The following is a 21,236-nucleotide window of genomic DNA, read 5'->3' as shown; positions in this document are numbered from 1 at the left end:
TGCAGCTTTGAAGAGCCCCACCCCACCGTGGGAATTGTGGCAGGCGAGAAGAGCCGGCTGTGGCTGTGTTTTCGATCCCAGCATCACCAGAGAGGCAGACACTAACAGAGAGCCCCGGGACGTGTGTGGGGTGGTCCCGAGTTGCTGCCAAACCGGGGACGCCTGGCTCAGTGACCATTTGTGCCGCTTCCTCTGGTCAGCGAGGCGGCTGCCATCTGTGAGATGCCTGCCCCGTGCCGGCTGGTTCCCGCACAGTCTCCCATGCTACGCGTGCTGCTCACCACCTCAACTCTCCCTGTTTTCCACATGGGGGAAGCTGAGTCTCAGAGATGCTGAGCACACGCCACGCCCCTCTCACATAAACCCTGTCAGCCTGCAGTAAGCCCCAGGTGTTTCTAGTTTGTCAGAAAGGTGGGGGACGGGTGACGCGGGCTTGTGCCTCCCCCACCCCTGGAGGAGCCTGGCCGAGCGTGCCAGCTGTGCTTGTGCCATCTCCCTGCCCCCCAGCCTCAGACTCAGCGGGTGTCGCTCTCCTTGCAGATCCCAGAGATTATCCATTTCTGCTGCGACTTCCTCATGTCCTGGGTGGACGAGGAGAACATTCTGGATGTCTACCGGCTGGCCGAGCTGTTTGACCTGAGCCGCCTGACCGAGCAGCTGGACGCATACATCCTCAAGAACTTTGTGGCCTTCTCGCGGACTGACAAGTACCGCCAGCTGCCCCTGGAGAAGGTCTACTCTCTGCTCAGCAGTAACCGCCTGGAGGTGTCGTGCGAAACGGAGGTCTACGAGGGGGCTCTGCTCTACCATTACACGCTGGAGCAGGTGCAAGCCGACCAGATCTCGCTGCATGAGCCCCCCAAGCTCCTGGAGACGGTGCGCTTTCCCCTGATGGAAGCAGAGGTCCTGCAGCGCCTGCATGACAAGCTGGACCCCAGCCCGCTGCGGGACACGGTGGCCAGTGCCCTCATGTACCACCGGAATGAGAGCCTGCAGCCCAGCCTGCAGGGCCCCCAGACGGAGCTGCGGTCGGACTTGCAGTGTGTGGTGGGCTTCGGGGGCATTCACTCCACACCGTCCACGGTGCTCAGCGACCAGGCCAAGTACCTGAACCCCCTGCTGGGGCAGTGGAAGCACTTCACCGCCTCCCTGGCCCCCCGCATGTCCAACCAGGGCATTGCGGTCCTCAACAACTTCGTGTACCTGATTGGAGGGGACAACAACGTCCAGGGTTTCCGAGCCGAGTCCCGGTGCTGGAGGTAAGAGAGGCCGGGTGCCGGCGTCTGTGTCTGCGAGTGACACTGTGCTGGCTGGCCACGTGGGCTGAGTGCTCCTGGTGGTGGTGGGCAGGGGGTGGGGGAGAGGGTGGGTGTGGTGCACAAAGAGCGCGTCACGGAAGACCTGGTTCCCGTCAGCCTTCTGCGTGCGTGCTCAACACGTGAACTCGCAATGAGGGAAGAGAAAGGGGGCTCCCTTGCTCCTTGAAACCCATTCATTCACCCTGCATCCCAGCCGGCTCAGCCTTGTCGGGGAGGGCCTGGGTGGCGAGCGTGGCATCCACTTGCACTGGCTGCGCACGCGGCAAGGGGAACCTGTGGCAGGAAGGGCATCGGGGCTCCAGGGAGCAGGGTAGGGCAGTGGCTCTTTCTGTCTTGTCCTCTCTCTCTCCTCGGAGCATCAGCATCCCTCTGTCTGTCTGCTCCTGCCTCCCCTCTCTAACCAGCAGCCTGCAGTGGGGCGGGTGGCTTCCTGCTGCTGTCTCACCCTGCGTTTCCCTCAGTCCTGTAGGCGGCCTGTGTGCTGGGCACAAGGCTCCTTGGAGGGGAAGAGGGGAGGGGGAGGAGGGGGAGGGGGGGAAGAAGGGGGAGGAGGGGGAGGAGGAAGAGGGAGAAGAAGAGGAGGGGGAGGGGGAGAAGAGGAGGGGGAGTTTTCCAGGAGGGAGTTTGGACTGTTGTGGTGTTGTCAGTCCTTTAGGCTGTGACCCCACAAGCCCATTGCTTGGAGCAGAAAAAGAGGCCGTAGGTCAAGAACCCCAGTCGCAGCCACTGTCAGATTTCCAGGGGGTGCCTCCACTGCACTTGGGGTACACGTGGGCAGTCTCCCCACACCGCATATGGAAGACAGCATTGCCGAGAGGGAGTTTGCCAACTGCTTTCGGTAGCCACGGGCCAGGGGCTGACCAAGTTCATGTCTTTGTCTCCTGGGGCAGGGGTGGTGGTGGGATCTAGCCATGCCACGCCACTTGGAATCAACCACAGTGACCATGACCAGAGGAAACGGGCTTCCCCCAGCCACCTCTGCTCTCCTGGCCTCAGGAAGCAATCGCCTGTGTTAAAGGGATGTGACTCGGCCGGAAGCCAGCAAGATTATTTTGTGGTTGAACATGAGGAAGGGCAGAGTTCACAGAGGAGGTTTCCTCCCTAACCAAATGATGTCCCCGACGTGGGTGTGGCCATACCCACTCGGGCTTCTCCCTGGCCAAGCCTCAAAGCTCTCGGCCCCCCCCCGCCCCCCGCCCAGGGGGCTCAGTTTTCCAGCTTGGGAGGCTGTGGCCTAGGCGCCTCTGGGGAGCAGCCCACAGATGTGCAGAGCAGATCTCTGCAGTGTTCAGCAGAAGGTGCGGGCAGCTGTGTGCGGGTCTTCACCACAAGGCGGGCCCTGGGAGTGACAGCCAGGGCCTCTGCCTGCCCTGTGCTCTGTCCTGTTGTGGGCTGGCCGAGGGGCGGGTCATGTGTCACTCAGGACAGTGGTCCAAATTGCCGCTCTTGTGAACTGCGCTGTGAGTCTAACGCTGGGACTCTGCAAAATGCTGCCGCTGGCCCCTGTAATCAACGACCGTGTCTCCACCTGCGGCCTGGGAGCTGGGTCCCAGGGCCAGGAGGAGTGGGCAAGAGCAGGCGTGGGGGCGGGGTTGGGCGCCCAGGCCAGCCCGCCCTGCCCCGGGCCGTCTCTGCGGAATGAACATATGGTGAACCTCCCTGTGGACGGACTCAGAGCTTCCAGAGGAATCTCACCACCTGGAAATCGGAAGAATGCAGTTCTTTCTCCCCTCCCCCTCGTAGTTTCACAGCCCTACAACACAAAAGGCTCTGAGATACAAGAAAAGAAGATTCTGCAGTGGATTGGGGTTGTCAGTCTGTGGCGTTAGTGCTTTGCCCAGTTACATCTTAAAGCACTGACAGGGAAACTGCACGGGGAAAGTTACTTCTTGGAACAAATCGTGTTTGCCTCCGGGATATCACTGTTGTGTTGTTCTTTCTCTGCTTGCCTCTGGGTGACACACATTCTTCTTTGTATCTGTCCATGGCTACAGTAACCCTGGGGGTCATCGAATGCTGGCTAGGAGTAGCCAGTCACATGTTGCCATCTGCCCCACCCTACTTAAAATAATTTGTCTTTTTCCTACGGTATTTCTGTGGCTGCTAATATTTTGAATTTTTTTTAAAGTTTCATTTTATTTGAAAGGCAGGAAGATAAAGAGGGAGGGAGGGAGAGTTTTTTTAAATTAGTTTTTTAAACGTCAGAGTTACAGAGAGAGACACAGAGACAGAGAGATCTTCCATCTGCTGGTTCACTCCCCAAATGTCCACAATGGCCAGAGCTGGGCTGATGTGAAACCAAGAGCCAGGGGCTTCCTCAGGATCGCCCACGTGTGTGTGGGAGCCCAAATACTTGGGCCATGCATCCTCTGCTGCTTTCCCAGGCACATGAGCAGGGAGATGGATCGGAAGTGGAGCAGCTGGGACTGGAATTGGTGCCCATATGGGAGGTGGGAGCTGCAGGAGGCAGCTTTACCTGCTATGCCACAGCGCTGGTCCCAGAGCAGGAGATCTTCTATCTTCCGATTCATTCCCCAAATGGCTGCAACAACTGGGGCGGGGCCGCCCCGAAGCCAGGAGTCTGGAACTGCAGCCAGGAAGTACTTAGCCATCATCTGCCGCCCTCGCACGGTGTGCATTACCAGGAAGCTGGATCAGAAGTGGTGGAACCTGGACTCGAACCCAGGCACTGCGATATGGGATGCAGGTGAACCAAGTGGTGGCTCTTCCTGCCAGTGTTTTTAAGTACATTTGAATTAAAAAAAAAATTCAAAAGGCTGTAAAACACTTAACAGTCACAGAATGACAGAAGAAAAACTTTATTGGACGAGGATCTGAGAGCATTTTTATACTGACTAGATTTCCCGCGGTGATGTGAACAAGTACTTATTTCACACAGCCTGGACACTGGGAGGCCCGAGGTCACGGTGCTGGTCATCTTGGTGCACATGCAGGCCCGCCCTTGCTGTGTCCTCGCCCGGTGGAGGAGCACTCTGGCCTGTCTCTGCGAAGGGGCACTGACCCGCTCAGCAGAGCCTTGCCCTTGGCACCTGACTTCACGAAGTCCCCACCTCCCAGCGCTGTCACATTGCACCCTAGGGCTTCAAAAGAGGGATTTGGCAGGGTTGGGGTAGGGGTGGGACACAGCATTTAGTCATCAGCAAACACTATCTTTAAAAATTGTTTAAAAAATGTATTCTTGTGTTTGGAAGAGACAAAGCGAGATCTTCCACCTGCTGGTTCATTCCCCAAACGCCAACAGCCAGGGCTGGGCCAGGACAAAGGCAGGAGCTCCACCGAGGTCTCCGATGTGGGTGGCAGGGACGCAGATACCCAAGCCTTCGTCTGCTGCCTCCCAGGGTGTGTTTTTCATCAGTAGGAAGCTGGCTCAGAAGCAAGGCGAGACTTGAACCCAGACCCTCGGATATAGGATGCAGGTTGTCCCAAGTGGCATCCCAACCCTGGCACCAAAAGCCTGCCCCTATAATCTCCATATACAGCAATGAAGCTTGTTCTCAGAAACAAATATTACTTGGGAACCTATTCTGAGAAGGAAGCAATCAATCCAGGGACTCAACGTTGTGGTGTGGGCGCCGACATCCCATATGGGCACTGGTTCAAATCCCAGCTGCTCCACTTCTAATCCAGTTCCCTGCTCATGCACCTGGGAAAGCAGCAGAGGATGGTCCAAGTGCTTGGGTCCCTGACACCCATGTGGGAGACCCGGATGGAGCTCCTGGCTTCAGATTGACCCAGACCCAGCTTTTGGGGCCTCTTGGGGAGTGAACCAGCTGATGGAAGACTTTTCTTTCTGTCTCTCTCTCTGTAATTCTACCTTTCAAATAAATAAATCTTAAAAAAAAAAAAAAAAAAAGGCTGGCGCCGTGGCTCAACAGGCTAATCCTCCGCCTTGTGGCGCTGGCACATCGGGTTCTAGTCCCGGTTGGGATGCCGGATTCTATCCCAGTTGCCCCTCTTCCAGGCCAGCTCTCTGCTATGGCCCGGGAAGGCAGTGGAGGATGGCCCAAGTCCTTGGGCCCTGCACCCGCATGGGAGACCAGGGGAAGCACCTGGCTCCTGGCTTCGGATCAGTGCGATGCGCTGGCCGCAGCGGTCATTGGAGGGTGAACCAACGGCAAAAAGGAAGACCTTTCTCTCTGACTCTCACTATTCACTCTGCCTATCCAAAAAAAAAAAAAAAAAGAAAGAAATCCAATAATGAGGAAGAGGTGGGACACAGAGGGGGCTAAGGAGAGCAACCCCTGACTTGGTGCATTACAAATAGCATACATATATTGAATCATCACATTGCACCCCATAAATGTGTACAGTCTAAAAAAAAGTACAACTGGGGGGAAAAACAGGAAATGAGTGAAATTTTGGTTATGTGACAATTACTGGCATGTGGTATCAGTGCTGACTCAGCCCAAGCAGCCGTGAGGGGAGGAGGCCAGGAGGAGGCCAGTGGAAGCATCCAGATGGTCTTGTCTCACGCTGGTGGGAGAAGCACATGCCACCGACTTGGGTTACACCGAAAACAGGGCACGAAGAACACGCACTCCCAGAGGAGACCAGCACGCAGGAAGGGCCATGGCCAGCCCGATGCCGGCTGGACAGCAGGGTCCCTGTGAGCACTGGGCCTTCCCCAGGCTCATGCCCCGCGTCGTTCAGGTGCCAGCTCCTCCACAGGTCTTCCCTGGTGTCCTGAAGATCAGTGCTCTGCCCTTGCCCACCCCCGCCCCACTGGCTGGCCCATCACCCCTTTCCTCTCCTGGAACACCAAGAGACTAAAACCGACAGCCAGGGACCTCCAACTAGAAGGGGTAGGACCAGGAGTCACACCCAGGGTAGGTGTGACCCAGGTGCCTGTGCTGGCTGCCGCCGGCCCTGCTTCTTGCAGAAGTGGCCGCAGGCAGCGCCCGACTTGCTCTGTGGGATAAAAGGCTCCAGCTGAGGTCTTGCCTGGCCAGCGCTGGGCACAGGCCAGAGAAAGCGCTGTTGACTCTCCTGAGCCAGTTAGACTTGTTCTCCCTGGGGGCTGTTCTCCCTCTGGAGAAATAAAAACACTCGTCTGAAAAAAGGCCGTTAGCAAAGAGGCTGGAGCAGCTGGAACCAGGCACGTGCTGGTGCCTGGGTGGCTCCCCGGGGGAAACGAGGTGGGTACGTGTCCGTCCTGGGATCATCTGTGTTAATAGCACGCCTTCCTGTGTGCACCATGTGGGCCCAGCAGAGTCCAGGCCTGGTGATGGTGAGGAAGGGAGGAGGCAGAGAAGTCCCCAGGGTGTGGTGCTAGAAAGGTGTGTGTGGTCCTGGGCGTGTGGATGGGCCTTGGGTGCCGGCTCAGGCGGGTGGGAGCGGATGGCCAAGTGGACAGCCAGGTGGGAGTGGCTGGGAGGCCCCAGTGCAGGCGAGAGCGATGGGTGACAGCAGTCCTAGGTGGCTGGGATCACCCGGTGGGCAAGCATAAGGGGGCGTCTACTCCGGCAGGGCAGGGGCAGCCTCAGGGGGCTTTGGGGTGGGCAGTGATGAGCCATCAACTCTGGACATCTTTACGACAGTTAGCAGGGAAGCAGGGAGAAAGCAGGGCAGTGGTCTGGGAGGAGCAGCTGCGTGTCCCATGAAAGGCACAGGAGGTAGCCCTGCTGTTGGAGGGCGAGCCTCCTGAGAGGGCCCGGACTGAGCAAGGTCAGCAGTGACCATTGTCCCTCCCACCCTCCCCTCTCCACGTGCCTGGGGCCTGGACTGTTGGCAGGCAGGTCGCCCTCAGCAGCCTCATGGGAGTGGAGAAGACTCCCCTAGCTGACGAGGTCAGGAAAGCCAGGGGCTGGGGGTGTGGGGGACAATGGGACAGTATGTCAGACACAGGAAGTAGGGGTGGAATCCTGGCCCATGCCAGGTGTTGACCAGGCCCAGTGTGACGGGCACTGGGCACAGGTGTGCCGGGCAGCCCACAGGTGATAAACGGGGCTTGAGGTCGGGAGGCCAGTGAGAGGAGGCTGACGCCCCCATCCAGCCTAGAGGCTGTAACTGGGCCCTACTGGGTAAAGACAGAGCCATGTGGAGCTCTGTAAAGACAGCCGTGAGGCAAGACCGGTGAGGCAGGAGGTGGCCCTAGGAACAGCTGTTGGGGGTGGGCAGTTGGTGAGCTAGAAACTACACACTGGGGTCCCGCCAAGAAGGGGCTGGCTTCAGGAGTGAATGCCAGGAGGCCCCTGGCCTCGCCCTCTAGACCTTCTGGTGGGTGCACCTGCACTCAGGCGTGTAGCAGCCTGCTGGCCTGGCTGTGGGGGCAGCAAGAAGGTTCAGGCCAGGCTGTGATGCGGGGCAAGCAGGCCAGAGTCAGGTGGGGGCCCTGGGGCAGGCTCTTACCTGGTCAGTGACACGCCAACCTTGTGTCCCCTCAAAGGTATGACCCACGGCACAACCGCTGGTTCCAGATCCAGTCCCTGCAGCAGGAGCACGCAGACCTGTGTGTGTGTGTCGTGGGTGGGTACATCTACGCCGTGGCAGGCCGTGACTACCACAACGACCTGAATGCCGTGGAGCGCTACGACCCTGCCACCAACTCCTGGGCCTACGTGGCCCCACTCAAAAGGGAGGTAAGGAAGCCCCCTCGGGGGGGGGAGGGGCTTCTCCTCCTGACTTTTTCCCCAAGGGTGCAGAGGGTAAGAGGCCCAGGTGCTGGAGGCCTGTGCTGAGCAGCCTGCCTGACCTAGGGCGCAAGTCCTATGTCACAGAACCAGGCCCTATGGGCAGAGGTTGCAGCCCCTCCCAGATTGCACTGACAGTGTTGATGGGGCTGGGGCTGCCTGAGCGTGAGCCGCACCACAGCAAGAGAGGGTACATGGAGGGCCCAGACCCGTTCCCTAGAGCCGTAGCCCATCCCGAGTCTCAGCGCACCCTGCCTCGGCTCCCAAAAGCCGTGTTAACCCTGCAGTTCCAATGTGGACAGAAACCTTCCCCTCGTCTGTCTGTCCCTTGGCCTGGCTAAGACGAACAGGGACATTTCCAGAGAGGTTAACCAGGAGGGACCCTGGGATAAAAGAATGTTCCTTAGCTGGCTCCCTGGATCGGGGGGAAGGGAGGCAAACAGCATCCAAAAAACACTTCTAAGGTTTTAGTCTTTGTATTAACAACAACTAAAAAATTCATGTTCATCCTACACAATGCCTTGCTTTGTTCCAGTGTGACTGTGTTTGAAGTTGTGTACACAGTGCAGAGGCAACGCCTTGGGGAGGTGCCTCTTCTGTCCTTTGACTTTGGGGGTACTCAGACTTGAGAACCACCCATGGGACCCCAGGGGAAGGAAGAGGCCTTGCTGGCCCCACCTCTGAGTGCTGGTACTGGCACTGCTGTTTGTGAAGCGCCCACTGGGGGCGGGTACCCCTTCGGGGATCCACGCACACAGGCCCTGTCCCTGGCTCTGCCTGCACCAGCCTGGGGAGAGGCAGGAGCTCCGGCCTCGGGAGCCTCTCTCTGCTGCCTGTCATTTTTCTCTCCCACCCTTTCTGCAGCCCCCTGGGGACTTCAGCTTTGACCTTTGCGGGCAAGGAAATGGAGTCCATCTGACAGGTCCAGCTCCCATCCACCTGAGTGCCCTTTCTGCCCTTGGTCTGATTCTCTGGGGGGAGGAAGCCTTCTGGGAGCGAGGTTCTCGAACCCCTTGCTGGAGAAAGAGGCATATTTTGGGTAGAAAAGATCTGGGGGCCCTTGAGACCTGGTGCCCCCTGGGGAACTCCTGTGTCCACGCCAGGAGGAGGGGAAGGGAGACCTGCAGGAAGCGTGGGGGAGCAGATTGAGCCCTCTGTCTGCAGCTGCGGGGGGAAGCTGCAGTTCTCCAGCTTGGCCACAGGGGGGAAGCCGTGGCCTTCAGCGGCCTGCTTTGCTTCCTTCACCTACCAGGTCCTGAGGATCTGGTAGTGAAAGGAAGTGACAAGGACACCCCTCTCCCCTGATGATGTGCTCAGCCTCGCAGAGGGGGAGCCACACCTGACCACCAAACATGTCCGCGATGACATTACAGTGTTCCAAGCATGAAGAAGGACGTGGGGAGGGGCCTGGGTGGGCTCAAGTGGGATGGTCCAGGGGGCCTGTTTGGAAATGGTCCACCTGCAGAGATGTCAGACCAATGCCTAAGGAGAGACAGGGAGGGCTGGCGCAGTGGCGTAGTGGACTAAGCCTCTGCCTGCGGCATAGGCATCCCATATGAATGCCAGTTCCTGTCCTGGCTGCTCCTTTTTTGATCCAGCTCCCTGGTTATGGCCTAGGAAAGCAGTAGAAGATGGCCCAAGTGCTTGGGTCTCTGCACCGTGTGGGAGACCTGGAAGAAGCTCCTGGCTCCTGGTTTCAGATCAGCCCAGCTCTGGCTGTTGTGGCCATCTGGGGAGTGAACCAGTGGGTGGAAGACCTCTCTCTCTGTCTCTACCTCTCTGTCTCTAACCCTGCCCATGGATCCTGGCTGTGGGAGTGGCAAGGAGGCTGTTGGAGGCTTATTCAGAGCACTTGTGTACAGCCTGCGGGGGAAGCTCCTGCAGCCCTACAGGAGATTGTCACCTCCCTGATGCTGGCTATCAAGCCAGCCTGCCCGCGAGGCTGGTGGGGGCCACGGTGACACTGTGGAGTCCAGGAGCATCGGTCCCCTGCGGTACTTTGTGAAGGTGTTCCGTGATCAGCAGCGTCGCCATGCCAGATGCCGAGAGTTGTGGCCACTGAGATTTCCCTGTAGGGTGGTCCCTGCACATTGTCCGGAACCATCTGTGAGCCAGGCCCCAGCCTTCCTCTGAAAGCTGCTTGTGGTGCACAAGGCCACAGGTGCAGGCTGGGAGAAAGAAGGAACATAGCTGTGGTTGGAACTGCAGGCACCTGGGCCCCTTCTCCATGCAACTGCTGCGTGCCTTCTGGATTTGTTTGGGTCTGATCACGTATGTAGCCCTGGAGGGTACATACAGATGATACCCAGTTCACAATGGACCGTTCAGGTCACATGGTGTCTTGGTGGCCCATGGCTAGGCATTCTTTTTCTTTTTCTTTTTCTTTTCTCTCTCTCTCTCTCTGTCTCTCTCTTTTTTTTAGATTTATTTATTTGAGAGGCAGAGCTATAGAGAGAGGGGTCTTCCATCCACTGACTCACTCCCCAGTTGGCTTCAACGACTGGAGCTGGGCACTGGGAGCTTCTTCCGGGTCTCCCACGTGGGTGCAGGGACCCAAGGAGTTGGGCCATCTTCCACTGCTTTACCAGAGAGCTGGAAGATGAACAGCCAGGACTCGAACCTGCACCCATATGGGATGCCAGCACCTCAGGCATTCAGTTTCTACTAATGCCCACTAGCAGGCCGAAACTACATCTCAAGACGAGAGTTGTGACGAGGCAGGGTCTAATTGTGAAATCCCGCGGGCCTCCACCGCCATTTCTTTACAGGATGTGCACAGCATCCCTGGCCGGCACCACCACCATTGGACCTGCCTGGTCCTGCTGGACTCTGCTGTGGCAGAGTCCCTGACAGCAGCCTGGGCTTGTTCTGTTGCAGAGCCGTATGCTGTCTCGGCTCACTGCGTGAATGGGCTGCAGTAACAGGCCTAATTTAGGAGCGTATTGCCTCCCCCCCCCCCATTTTTAAATATTTATTTATTTAAAAAGAACAGTTAGAGATCTTCCATCCACTGGTTCACTCCCCAGATGGCCTCAGTGCCTGGAGCTGAGCTGATCCAAAGCCAGGAGCCAGGAGCTTCTTCGAGGTCTCCCACGCGGGTGCAGGGGCCCAAGGACTTGGGCCATTTTCCACTGCTTTCCCAGGCGCAATAGCAGGGAGCTAGATTGGAAGTGGAGCAGCTGGGACCGGAACCAGTGCCCATATGGGGTGCTGGGGCTGCAGGAGGCAAAGGTATCTGCTAGCTCAGTAGCCAGCAGCTGGTTTTCATTTGTTCAGGCCACATCTGGTATGGCAGCCCCAGCTGGAGTCATTGGCTGGTTGAGCTTATGGTAGTCGCTGTCACTGTCCAGTGTCCGTCTGTCTTCTGCACGGGCCAGCCCCGAGAGTTGAGTGGGGATGTGGTGGGACTCAGCCTCTTTCCCATCCCTGTTGGTGGCACTGACCCCCCCCACCCCCACCCCAGGGTGCTGAGCTGCGGTGTTGCTTCTGGTTTTGTTCTGCCTGGTGGAAGCAGCTCTCGAGGTCTCTGTGTGCCTTTTCCCACCGTAGGAACCCTCACATCACAGGTCAGGGACCCGGTGTGGGGTGTCCGCCAGCTGCTAAGTATGTTCCAATTGCTCACCCTGGAACGGAAGGTGACAACCGGATGTGGCAGGAGGGCCGTCGTGGTGTGCTGGGTCTCCTGGAGTCAGGGTCAGTTCAGAGTAAGAGTTGGACTCTTCGGTCATAAGCCAGCAGGAACACAGCATCCAAGGACGGTGGCTGTTTGTCCACTGGCCCTGGAAGATTTCTATTCACACGGCACAAGTAAAAACTCAGCGGGGCTTCCTATTCGCTTCACCTCGCCGCCATCGCTGTGTGGTTTTGCGGCTGGAATTTGAGTCCCTAAGCTCACCCCTTCCTCGGCCACTCTTTCCAGTGACGTGAGACACAACCACCAGCATCCTATTCCTTGGTTTTCCACAGACGTTCAAAAATATACACAAAGTCCCCGAGTTCCTGGCTGCATTCAAGTGGCATCCCACAGAGATATTTTGCATGTCCGCCAGTGCCATCCGTGTGATTAGAAGCACAAGCCGGATTCGAGAGCCGATTCCAGAAACCCAGGGTCACACTGACCTTCCAGGTGGTGACAATTCCACCATAAGGACTCATCCTCCGAGAGGGACAGGCCTTTTTTATCTTTTTAATCACCCGGTAAACCTAAAAAAGGCAATGATAGTTCCCCCCACACACACACACAAAAAAAATAGTTTGTTGCAACACACATAAAAACAAAACAAAAGGGTATGAAGATACGGACACAGGTAAGTCACTCCCCCGAGCACAGAGTGGCTCGCAGCAAACCTAAGACTGTGACCACAGAGCAGCCTGTCCAAACAGTCCCTCCCCTCAGGCAGGGCCTGGATATTCGCAGCGCAGAGCCCCAGCGAGTCTTGTCTCAACTGGCAGTCTGCGGGCACTGGTATTTATAGTCGGGGAAGGATGTGTGACCTCAGCTCCCAGACATCACCGCCTCACCTGCGTGGGGGCACACAGCTGTTGCCAGTGTGGCCGGCCGTCAGCCAGCTGTGGAGGGTGCCCAGCCACCCACTCGGCTCAAGCGCAGCAGGTGATGCCCGAGGGAGTTCAGAGAGGTTAGTGCTGTTGGCTCATGTCACATCCCTCATCATCAGAATACCAGTTTACTTAGACTCATGAGAATCATAACAGCAAAGAAAACAAAACCAAACCACAGATCCCAATACTCCAGAGCCAGTTAAGGAAACACACCTTTGAAAAAAATAAATGGGTTCCCCGGGGGACCACTCTTGCTACCAAAATCTATTAGCCAGGGTACTCCAGGGGGAGGGAGGGAGGGAGGGAGGGAGAGAGAGAGAGAGAGAGGGAGAGAGAGAGAGAAAACGCGCAAGAGAGGTAGACCAGATGCCCATTTCTCTGCTTCTTTTTATTCCATCTGGAGCTCCAGCAGACCGGATGTGCCTGCTCACATAGGGACGGTGTTCCCCAGTCACAGACAGGCTCACAAGCTAACGCCTAACCTGTCCTCTGGGTGTCCCGCAACCCCGGGCACATTGACAGTCCTCTAACGGTGTTCTCCAACCAAAGTGGACTGAACCTGGAAGTCACTGGCAGATAACGGGAAGGTCTCCAGACACCCTCCTTGTGTGAGTCAAGGGCAATAGTAAGAAATACCCCCAGCTGAAGGGAAACGCAGACAGCACGTGAGAGTCTGTAGGGCACAGCTGGCGGTGTGCTGAAAAGGAGCCTTACAGCACGCCGGGCGTGCGGGAGAGGAGGGATCTCAGTGACCCTCGGAAGCGAGGGGTGGAGAGTGGGTGGCAGGGCGGGGGAGGTGGGAAGAATCCCTGGGAAAGGGCCGGCTTTGTCGTGCGCTGGATGAAGCTGGCATCCCGTGTGGGAGCTCGGGCTCAAGTCCTGTTTGCTCCAGCTCCAGTTGTGCTCGCTGCTAACGTTCCTCGGAAAGCAACGGAAGATGGATCCAGTGCTCGGGCCCCTGCCACCCACGTGGGAGACCGGGGTGGAGTTCTGGGCTCCTGGCTTCAGCCTGGCCCCAGTCATGCCATTGCATCCATCCAGGGAGCGAGCCAGCAGATGGAAGGTCTCGTTCTCTCTCTCACTGTCTCCCTCTGTCTCTGTCACTTTGCCTTTCAAGTCAATAAAATCAGTCTTTGTTTTTTTTTTTTTTTTTTTTTTTTTAAGATAAAGCTTAACTGATTGTTTCAGTAGATACAGCACCACAGCCAGCCCTGGAACTATAAGGCTTTTACACCAAAGGCAAAACCTTCAGAATCTAGGGCCAGCAAAAGAGTTCTTGGGCTTCACCCCAAATGCACGAGCCCTTTTAAAACCAAAGATTCTATGAGCTAGACCCCATCGAAAGGAAAAATTTCTAGCTCCGAGAAGGACCTTGTTTGGACGATGAGAAGAAGGAGGGAAAATAGTTGTAAGCCCCATGGGTCTGACAAAGGAGTCGTCTCACGTACGAGCCAAAAGGCGCCCTCAAGACTCACGAGCAACGCGCACACGCACGCACACGCACGCACACACATGCACATGCAGTCCAGGAGGAAGATGTACAGACTGCAGGTGAGCACGGGGCGTTAGCCGCCAGGGAAGGGCAGAGCAAGCAGCAGAGTGGGAGACCCCTCCCCCCAACCACTGCCGAGGGAACGCCTGGAATACTGAGCGGGACCTCCCCAAGTGCTTCGGGGCACACCCGTGCTTGTGAGAGGGGATGAGCCCCCGTACAGCCACTCTGGAGAAGTCTGTAAGTTTCTTCCAACTGCTCTGTGAACCAAGTGGCTGTAACAGCCAGGACCTGGGGTGGGCTGAAGCCAGGAATCCAGCACTCCATCTGGGTGTCCCACATGGTTGGTTAGGGACCCAAGCTCCCGGACTGTCTTCTGCTGCCTTGCCAGCCAGGTGTGTTAACAGGGAGCTGGATCAGACACGCACAGCCCCAGATTCAAACCGCTGCTCTGATGCGAGATTCGGGTGTCGCAGGAGGTGGCTTTACCCCAGCCCCTCTGCATACAGACACTAACAGTGGCTGTGTCAGTCATAGCCAGGAACTGGAAACCCTCAGCAGCTGAATGGCTAAACAAGCTGTTATAGGGTCACGTGCCCTGCTCAGCAGCCAGGAGCAGTGTCAGGGGTGTCCCTGGGACCCTGTGATGCCTTCCAGCCATTGGGGATGTCATCTTCACCCAGCGCCCTACGAGGCCGCAGGTGATGGCTCAAGTTTTGAGTTCCTGCCACCTACGAGGGACACCTGGATTGAGGTCCAAGCTCCCCCCCCCGACCCCGCCTTTCACTGGGCCCAGCCTCAACTGATGCAGGCATTTGGGGGAGTGAACCCGTGGATGGGAGCGCTGTGTCCCTCAAATAAAAAATTTAATGTAGGGGCCAGCACTGTGGCATAGTAGGCTAAGCTTCTGCTGGCAGCACTGGCATCCCGTATGGGCACCAGTTCGAGTCCCAGCTGCTCCTCTTCTGATCCAGCTCTCTGCTTATGGCCTGGGAAAGCAGTAGAAGATGCTCAAGTGCTGGGCCCCTCCCTGCACCCAGGTAGGAGACCCTGGGGGAAGCTCCTAGCTCCTGACTTCAGATTAGCCCAGCTCCAGCCATTGTAGCCACTTAGGGAGTGAACCAGTAGATGGAAGGCCTCTCTCTCTGTCTCTCCCTCTGCCTGTAACTCTGCCTCTCAAATACATAAATCTTTATTTTGTTGCAAAAATATGTTGGAATCCATGCAGTTTTTCTGTAGTACACACTTTTTTGTTTCTTTAAATATTTATTCATTTTTTTGAAAGAGTTACAGAGAGAGGTACACACACACATACACACACGGAGGGAGGGAGGGAGAGAGGGCTTCCATCTGCTGGTTCACTCCTCACATGTTTCCAACAGCCAGGGCTGGGCAAACCAGGAGTATCTTCCAGGTCTCCCACGTGGGTGCAGGGGCTCATGCACTTGGGCCATCTTCTGCTTTTCCCAGGCATTAGCAGGGAGCTGGATTGGAAATGGAGCAGCCAGGACACAAACTGGTGTCCCTATGGGATGCTGGCATTGCAGGCAGTGGCTTTACCCACTACACAGTGCTGACACATGTAATACATATTTTCCGCAGACATTTTGAACACCCCTCATACGTCGTGCAGGCTGTTCGGTCCACCTCTCTAGCATCTTGTGTCATGCGCAGCCCCTAAGTGGTAGGGAGTGGCTCCTGTGACATAGCCCTGGAGCCTCCTTGCCTCGCGAGGCTCCTCCCACCAAAACTCACACAGCGCCTCTGTGAGTGGGATCTGGAGGCCTCAGGGCCATGTAAGGCATGGGTGTCATGGACGCCAGCAGGGCCATGCAGAAATAGCCATCAGAGTCAGGGTAGAGAGCCCTTGAAGGCTGAAGGCCAAAATCGAGCGGTGTGTGTGTGCCTTCCCCGCCACGTACCTGTCACCAAGGTTGGAGTGTTCCTCCCGCGGTCATCCCCCATTCTCCCCCACTGGGCCTTGGGACCAGAACCCTGGGCAGGTACCAGAATCTGCAAATACTCAAGTCAAAAATGGTGTATCTGGGGCCAGCGCTGTGGCGTAGCTGAAGCCGCCACCTGTAGTGCCGGCATCCCATACGGGCACTAGTTCGAGTCCTGGCTGCTCCATTTCTGATCCAGCTCTCTGCTATGGCCTGGGAAAGCAGTAGAACTCCATCTGGGTCTCTCCCATGTGGGTAGCAGAGGCCCCAGCACTTGAGCCATCACCTTCTCCCTCCCCGGATGCATTAGCAGAGAGCTGGCTGGGAAGCCCAGAGTAGCTGGGATTCGAACCCAGGCGCACCAATATGAGATGCGGGCGTCCTGGGAGGCTTGACAGCTGCGCCCCGACACCCACCCCCTCCTTTATGCTTTAAGTCATCTCGAGGGTCCTTATGACCCCTAGCACCCTGCAGATGCTGAGTAAAGACACAGCAAAGTCCTGCAGATGGTCTCCGTGGTTGGAAAGGGAGATCAGAGGGCTGGCTGTGGTTGGCTCCGCGTCTCCCTGTCTTCCTCCCCACAACCTGGCTTTGTGTCAGTAAGTGCTGTTTGCCAACAGCTCTTGGACTTGAGTCAGCAGGCGTGGGGGTAGGCAGGAGGGGCCTTGCCTGGCCAGTGTGAGTGGGGAAGAAGGAGTGGCTCGGGGTGCCCCGTGTGGGGGTGGGGGATGGGGGTGCCTCTGGCTGCTTCTGCAGAGGTATGCCTTGGTTTCCCCGGAGGATTCCCCCAGGTAAGAGTTCCCTTTAGGGGTGAAAGGAAGACTAAGATTGCACTTGATGTCTGGGTCTGCAGATGGAGCAGAGGTCAGGGGTCAGCAGCTAGGACAGTGAAGTCCAGTGAGAGCCCAGAGAGCATTGTCCTCGGTGCGTGAAGAGCAAATGGGGGGCGTGGTGGGCGCCTCCAGCCACCCCCTCCCACTGCCCTCTCATCCCCTCCGTGTCCCCCCAGGTGTACGCCCACGCGGGCGCCACGCTCCAGGGGAAGATGTACGTGACCTGTGGCCGCCGAGGGGAGGACTACCTGAGGGAGACGCACTGCTACGACCCGGCCAGCAACACCTGGCTCACCCTGGCCGACGGGCCCGTGCGGCGGGCCTGGCACGGCATGGCCACGCTCCTGGACAAGCTGTACGTGATCGGGGGCAGCAACAATGACGCCGGCTACAGGCGGGACGTGCACCAGGTGGGCCGCGCTCCGGGGCTGCCCCTCCAGCTGCCTGCCTTTTTCTTTTCTTTTTCTTTTTTTGACATTAGGGCTCACTCTTGGTGTTGCAGCTTCTGTGGGTTTGAGGGGTGCAGTCCCCAGCCCCCTTTGTCCTAAGCTTGGTTGGTCCCAGGTTAACATCACAAGTTGGGCTGCCTCCTGGAAGAATACAGATTCTCCAGCCCCACCCTACACCTGCTGACCCGGGAGCGCTGCAGGGGGGTGGGCGTGGCCGGAGGGATCGTCGAGGCGGTTCCCTTCGGCTGGGCTGCCGGCTGCTGTAACTACTGGCCCCAACCTTAGTGACTTAACCAGGAAGCGTGTTTACTCTCACAGCTCTGTGGGTTGCCCCTAACCTGGGCTGCTCCATCTTCAAAGCTAGCAACAGTAGGGTCAGTCCTCACTTTTTTTTTTTTTTTTTTGACAGGCAGAGTGGATAGTGAGAGAGAGACAGAGAGACAGAGAGAAAGGTCTTCCTTTTTGCAGTTGGTTCACCCTCCAACGGCCGCCGCGGCCTGCGCATCGAGCTGATCCGAAGCCAGGAGCCAGGTGCTTCTCCTGGTCTCCCATGCGGGTGCAGGGCCCAAAGACTTGGGCCATCCTCCACTGCCTTCCCGGGCCATAGCAGAGCATTGGCTTGGAAGAGGGGCAACCGGGATAGAATCCGGAGCCCCAACCGGGATTAGAACCCGTTGTGCCGGCGCCGCAAGGTGGAGGATTAGCCTGTTAAGCCACAGCGCTGGCCCAGTCCTCACTTTTCATCTCTCCTGTCTGGTTTCCCCTCCCCCTCCTTTTTTTTTTTTTTTTTTTTTGAGTGACGTAAGGATTTTCCATATGCTGGCTCACTCCCCAAATGCCCACAACAGTCAGGGGCTGGGCCCTGCTGAAGCCAGGAGGATCCAAGGACTCCGTCGAGGTCTCCTGCATGGGTGGCAGGGCCCAAGGACCTGAGCCGGTACCGGCTGCCACTCAGCATGTGCAGAGTCAGAGTCAGGGCTTCAACTTAGGCAGGCGCGGTGCTGTGGAATGCCGCCTTCCCACGTGCACCAAGTGCCCGCCCCTTCAAGTTCTCAAGGGCTTGTGCACTTAGGGGGTCCCCTAAAAAATCCGGGGAAACCAGCCCTGGAGCTCCGTCTGTAGCTGCCTCCCATAGCTAGAAAAGCCAGAAATGGCTAAGCAGTCATGAAGGTAAGTTGTTGTTTTAAAATAAGACTTATTTTTTTACTTGAAAAGCAGAGTAAGAGGTAAGGCAGGGAAGAGAGAGAGAGAGAGAAAGAGAGATATAGAGATCTTCCATCAGCTGATTCACTCCCCAAATGGAGAGAGAGAAAGAGAGAGAGAGAGATCTTCCATCAGCTGGTTCACTCCCCAAATGGCTGCAATGGCCAGGCCTTGAGTCCAGGCCAAGCCAGGAACCAGGAATCCCATCCAGGTCTCCCAGACAGGTGGCAGGGAGAGGCCCAAGTCCTTGGGCCATCCTCTGCTGCTTCCCAGGCGTATGCACAGGGAGATGGGTCAGAAGCGGAACAGCCGGGACTCGAACCGGTGTTCCATTATGGGATGTCAGCATCAAAAGTGGTGGCTTAACCCGCTGTTAGTGACGCCAGCCCCAAGAAGGCAAGATTTTAATAGCTCTGGGGGCTTACTGCCCGATCCCTCGCCCAGCGTGGGGACCCATGCCCGGTACTGTGACTCCACCCCACCGTCGCCAGCAGTGGGTGCCCTGGGCGGTTTTTTCCTTCCCCAGTGGTTGCTGGGAAACAGTTGGAAATCTGTCCCCGACAGTTTGGTTTCTTGGCTTACTGGTAGGCTGCACGTTTTCCATGGTTTACTGTTGGGGACCATTTCAAAGACAGAAGGCAAAGACGGTGGTGACCACTTCCGCATTTCGTCTGCACCCATCCCCGCCCCCGTGTTGGGGGGGAGAGAAGCCGTGTCCTCAGGAACCACAGATGACAGCGTCCTGAGGGGGCAACCCCTGTGTGCACGGGGACCAGAGGCCAGGCGGGGCGGGGGGGTTGCCTGCAGGAAGGTGAGGGGCCGAGGCTGGCCCTGCTGCGGACCTAGCCCCTGGCCGTCTGGCAGGACAGAAGGTCACCTTGGCCCCAGGCCAGGTGGGGGGCTGGTGCCAGGTATACCCAGGGCCTGTCAGATGGGCTATAGCCCCGCCGCAGCTCTGGGCTCGACTCTGCCCTTGGCTTTGCAGGTGGCCTGCTACAGCTGCACATCGGGACAGTGGTCGTCCGTCTGCCCGCTCCCGGCTGGCCATGGCGAGCCCGGCATTGCCGTGCTGGAGAACAGGATCTACGTGCTGGGTGGCCGCTCGCACAACCGTGGCAGCCGCACGGGCTATGTGCACATCTATGATGTGGAGAAGGACTGCTGGGAGGAGGGGCCCCAGCTGGACAACTCCATCTCGGGCCTGGCAGCCTGCGTGCTCACCCTGCCCCGCTCCCTGCTCCTCGAGCCGCCCCGCGGGACCCCCGACCGCAGCCAGGCCGACCCAGATTTTGCCTCCGAGGTGATGAGCGTGTCAGACTGGGAGGAGTTTGACAACTCCAGCGAGGACTAGGGCTCCGTGCCTGGCGTCAGAGGTCAGGGTGGCAGCAGCCGCCAGGGCTTGGGTCAGGGCAGCTGACTCGAGGGTTGGGGGGCCTACCCACGGTGCCCAGGGTTCCCCGGCTCCTGCACCCTTTCTTTATGCCAACCCCTGGGCCAGCCCGGTTGACTGCCCAGTGGGACGTGTTCCTGGACCTCGTCGGTGAGTCCTGGGACTGGGTGGGGGGGAGTCTCAGTGCCACCTGCTCGGCCTTTCTCCCACCCCCACCCCCGCCTGTACGGTCCCTGCCGGCCACAGAAGGTCCCTTCTCCAAGGGAACCAGCGAGGCGGATGGGCTGGGTGCACAGCCCGGGCCTGCGGCCTGCCTGGCAGCTTGAGCCATTGCAGAGCAGGCAGAGCTGCCCTAGGTGCTTGGGCCTGGCTCTGGTGATTCAAAGCTCCACCCCCCCCCCCCAGCCCCAACTCCCCCTGGGTTTTTCTGACCCTGTGTTGTTGATAAATGAAATAAAAGCATCATAACGAGCCAGAGCCAGCGGCATCAACTGCTTTCTGGTGGCCACGCCCCCCGTTTCTCTGTGTCCCAAGCTTGTAGGCTTCTGAGGTCAGAAACCCTGGGACGCCCCCAGGGCCCAGGGCGTAGCGCTGTGGGAGAGACAAGCACAGCGAGCCCGTGGTTCCTGGGGAGGAACCCACACCCCAGCTCCCCCAGAACGTCTTCCGGTTCCTGTGCGAAATCTCTCGGCTTCAAGGGAAGCCCATTCCTGGGGGCCCAGAAATGGCAGGGAGGCAGGGGCACAGGAGGGTACAACAAGGGGACACAGTCCTGGTGAGGGTGCCTCACTGGCCTGGGCCCTACTCCTCCCGACACCACCCCCCACACCAAGTGTGCGGTGGGGAGGGCCAGTCCCACAGTCCCACAGGTGCACCGGGTGGTGCCTGGGCCACCTCATGCCAGCACCACAGGCGGGACCCTCCCCTGACCCGCCCTCTGCAGCACCGCGGATGGGCACCCGCCCCGCCCACGGCCAGGCTTCCACCTGAACACATGCGCCGTGCCCGGCTGTTCTGCTGAGGCCCTGTGGGGGCACGGGGGGGGCGAGGGCCCCCGACCCGCTTGTAGCTGGCGTGGCACCGCGAAGCTACAGCCCCGCCTGCCTGAGTGGAGGTCCAGGGCTCCAGCATAATACCCAGGCTCCCTCAGGCCCTGCTCCTGTGGAGGCCTGCTCACCCTTCAAGGTCCACATCACCTCCTCCAGGAAGCCATCCTGGCCAGTGGTCACTCGTCTCTGGGTGCCCCTGGGCTCACACCTGATCCGTGCTAGCGTCCACCCGGGACCTCCCGCTTGTGGGCACTGCGTGGGGAGTGGCCGATGGGAAACAGGTCTGGGGGAAGGAGAAAGAAGGTGGTGGAGGCCCACGTGCCTGCTGGGGACCTCTGTCCCTGCCAG

General features: G+C 58.1%; 1 protein-coding gene across 2 annotated transcripts in view; it reads left to right on the top strand.

Moving 5' to 3' along the window:
* Window positions 1-20,274, top strand: part of KLHL22 (kelch like family member 22) — a 39,161-nt gene extending 18,887 nt beyond the window's left edge. For both annotated transcript variants that reach the window (XM_062182148.1, XM_062182147.1), the window contains exons 4-7: window positions 541-1,259; window positions 7,726-7,918; window positions 16,974-17,207; window positions 19,435-20,274. In XM_062182148.1, coding sequence (XP_062038132.1) covers window positions 541-1,259; window positions 7,726-7,918; window positions 16,974-17,207; window positions 19,435-19,800 — 1,512 coding nt within the window. In that variant the 3' untranslated portion in view covers window positions 19,801-20,274. The remainder of the gene's footprint in view (window positions 1-540; window positions 1,260-7,725; window positions 7,919-16,973; window positions 17,208-19,434) is intronic.
* Window positions 20,275-21,236: the final 962 nt, after the last annotated feature.

This window comes from Lepus europaeus, chromosome 23, assembly GCF_033115175.1.
Source record: "Lepus europaeus isolate LE1 chromosome 23, mLepTim1.pri, whole genome shotgun sequence".
In the NCBI taxonomy this organism is placed as follows: Eukaryota; Metazoa; Chordata; class Mammalia; order Lagomorpha; family Leporidae; genus Lepus; species Lepus europaeus.
The sequence above is the reverse complement of the archived record's forward strand: the minus strand, read 5'-3'. Positions and strand labels throughout refer to the sequence as shown.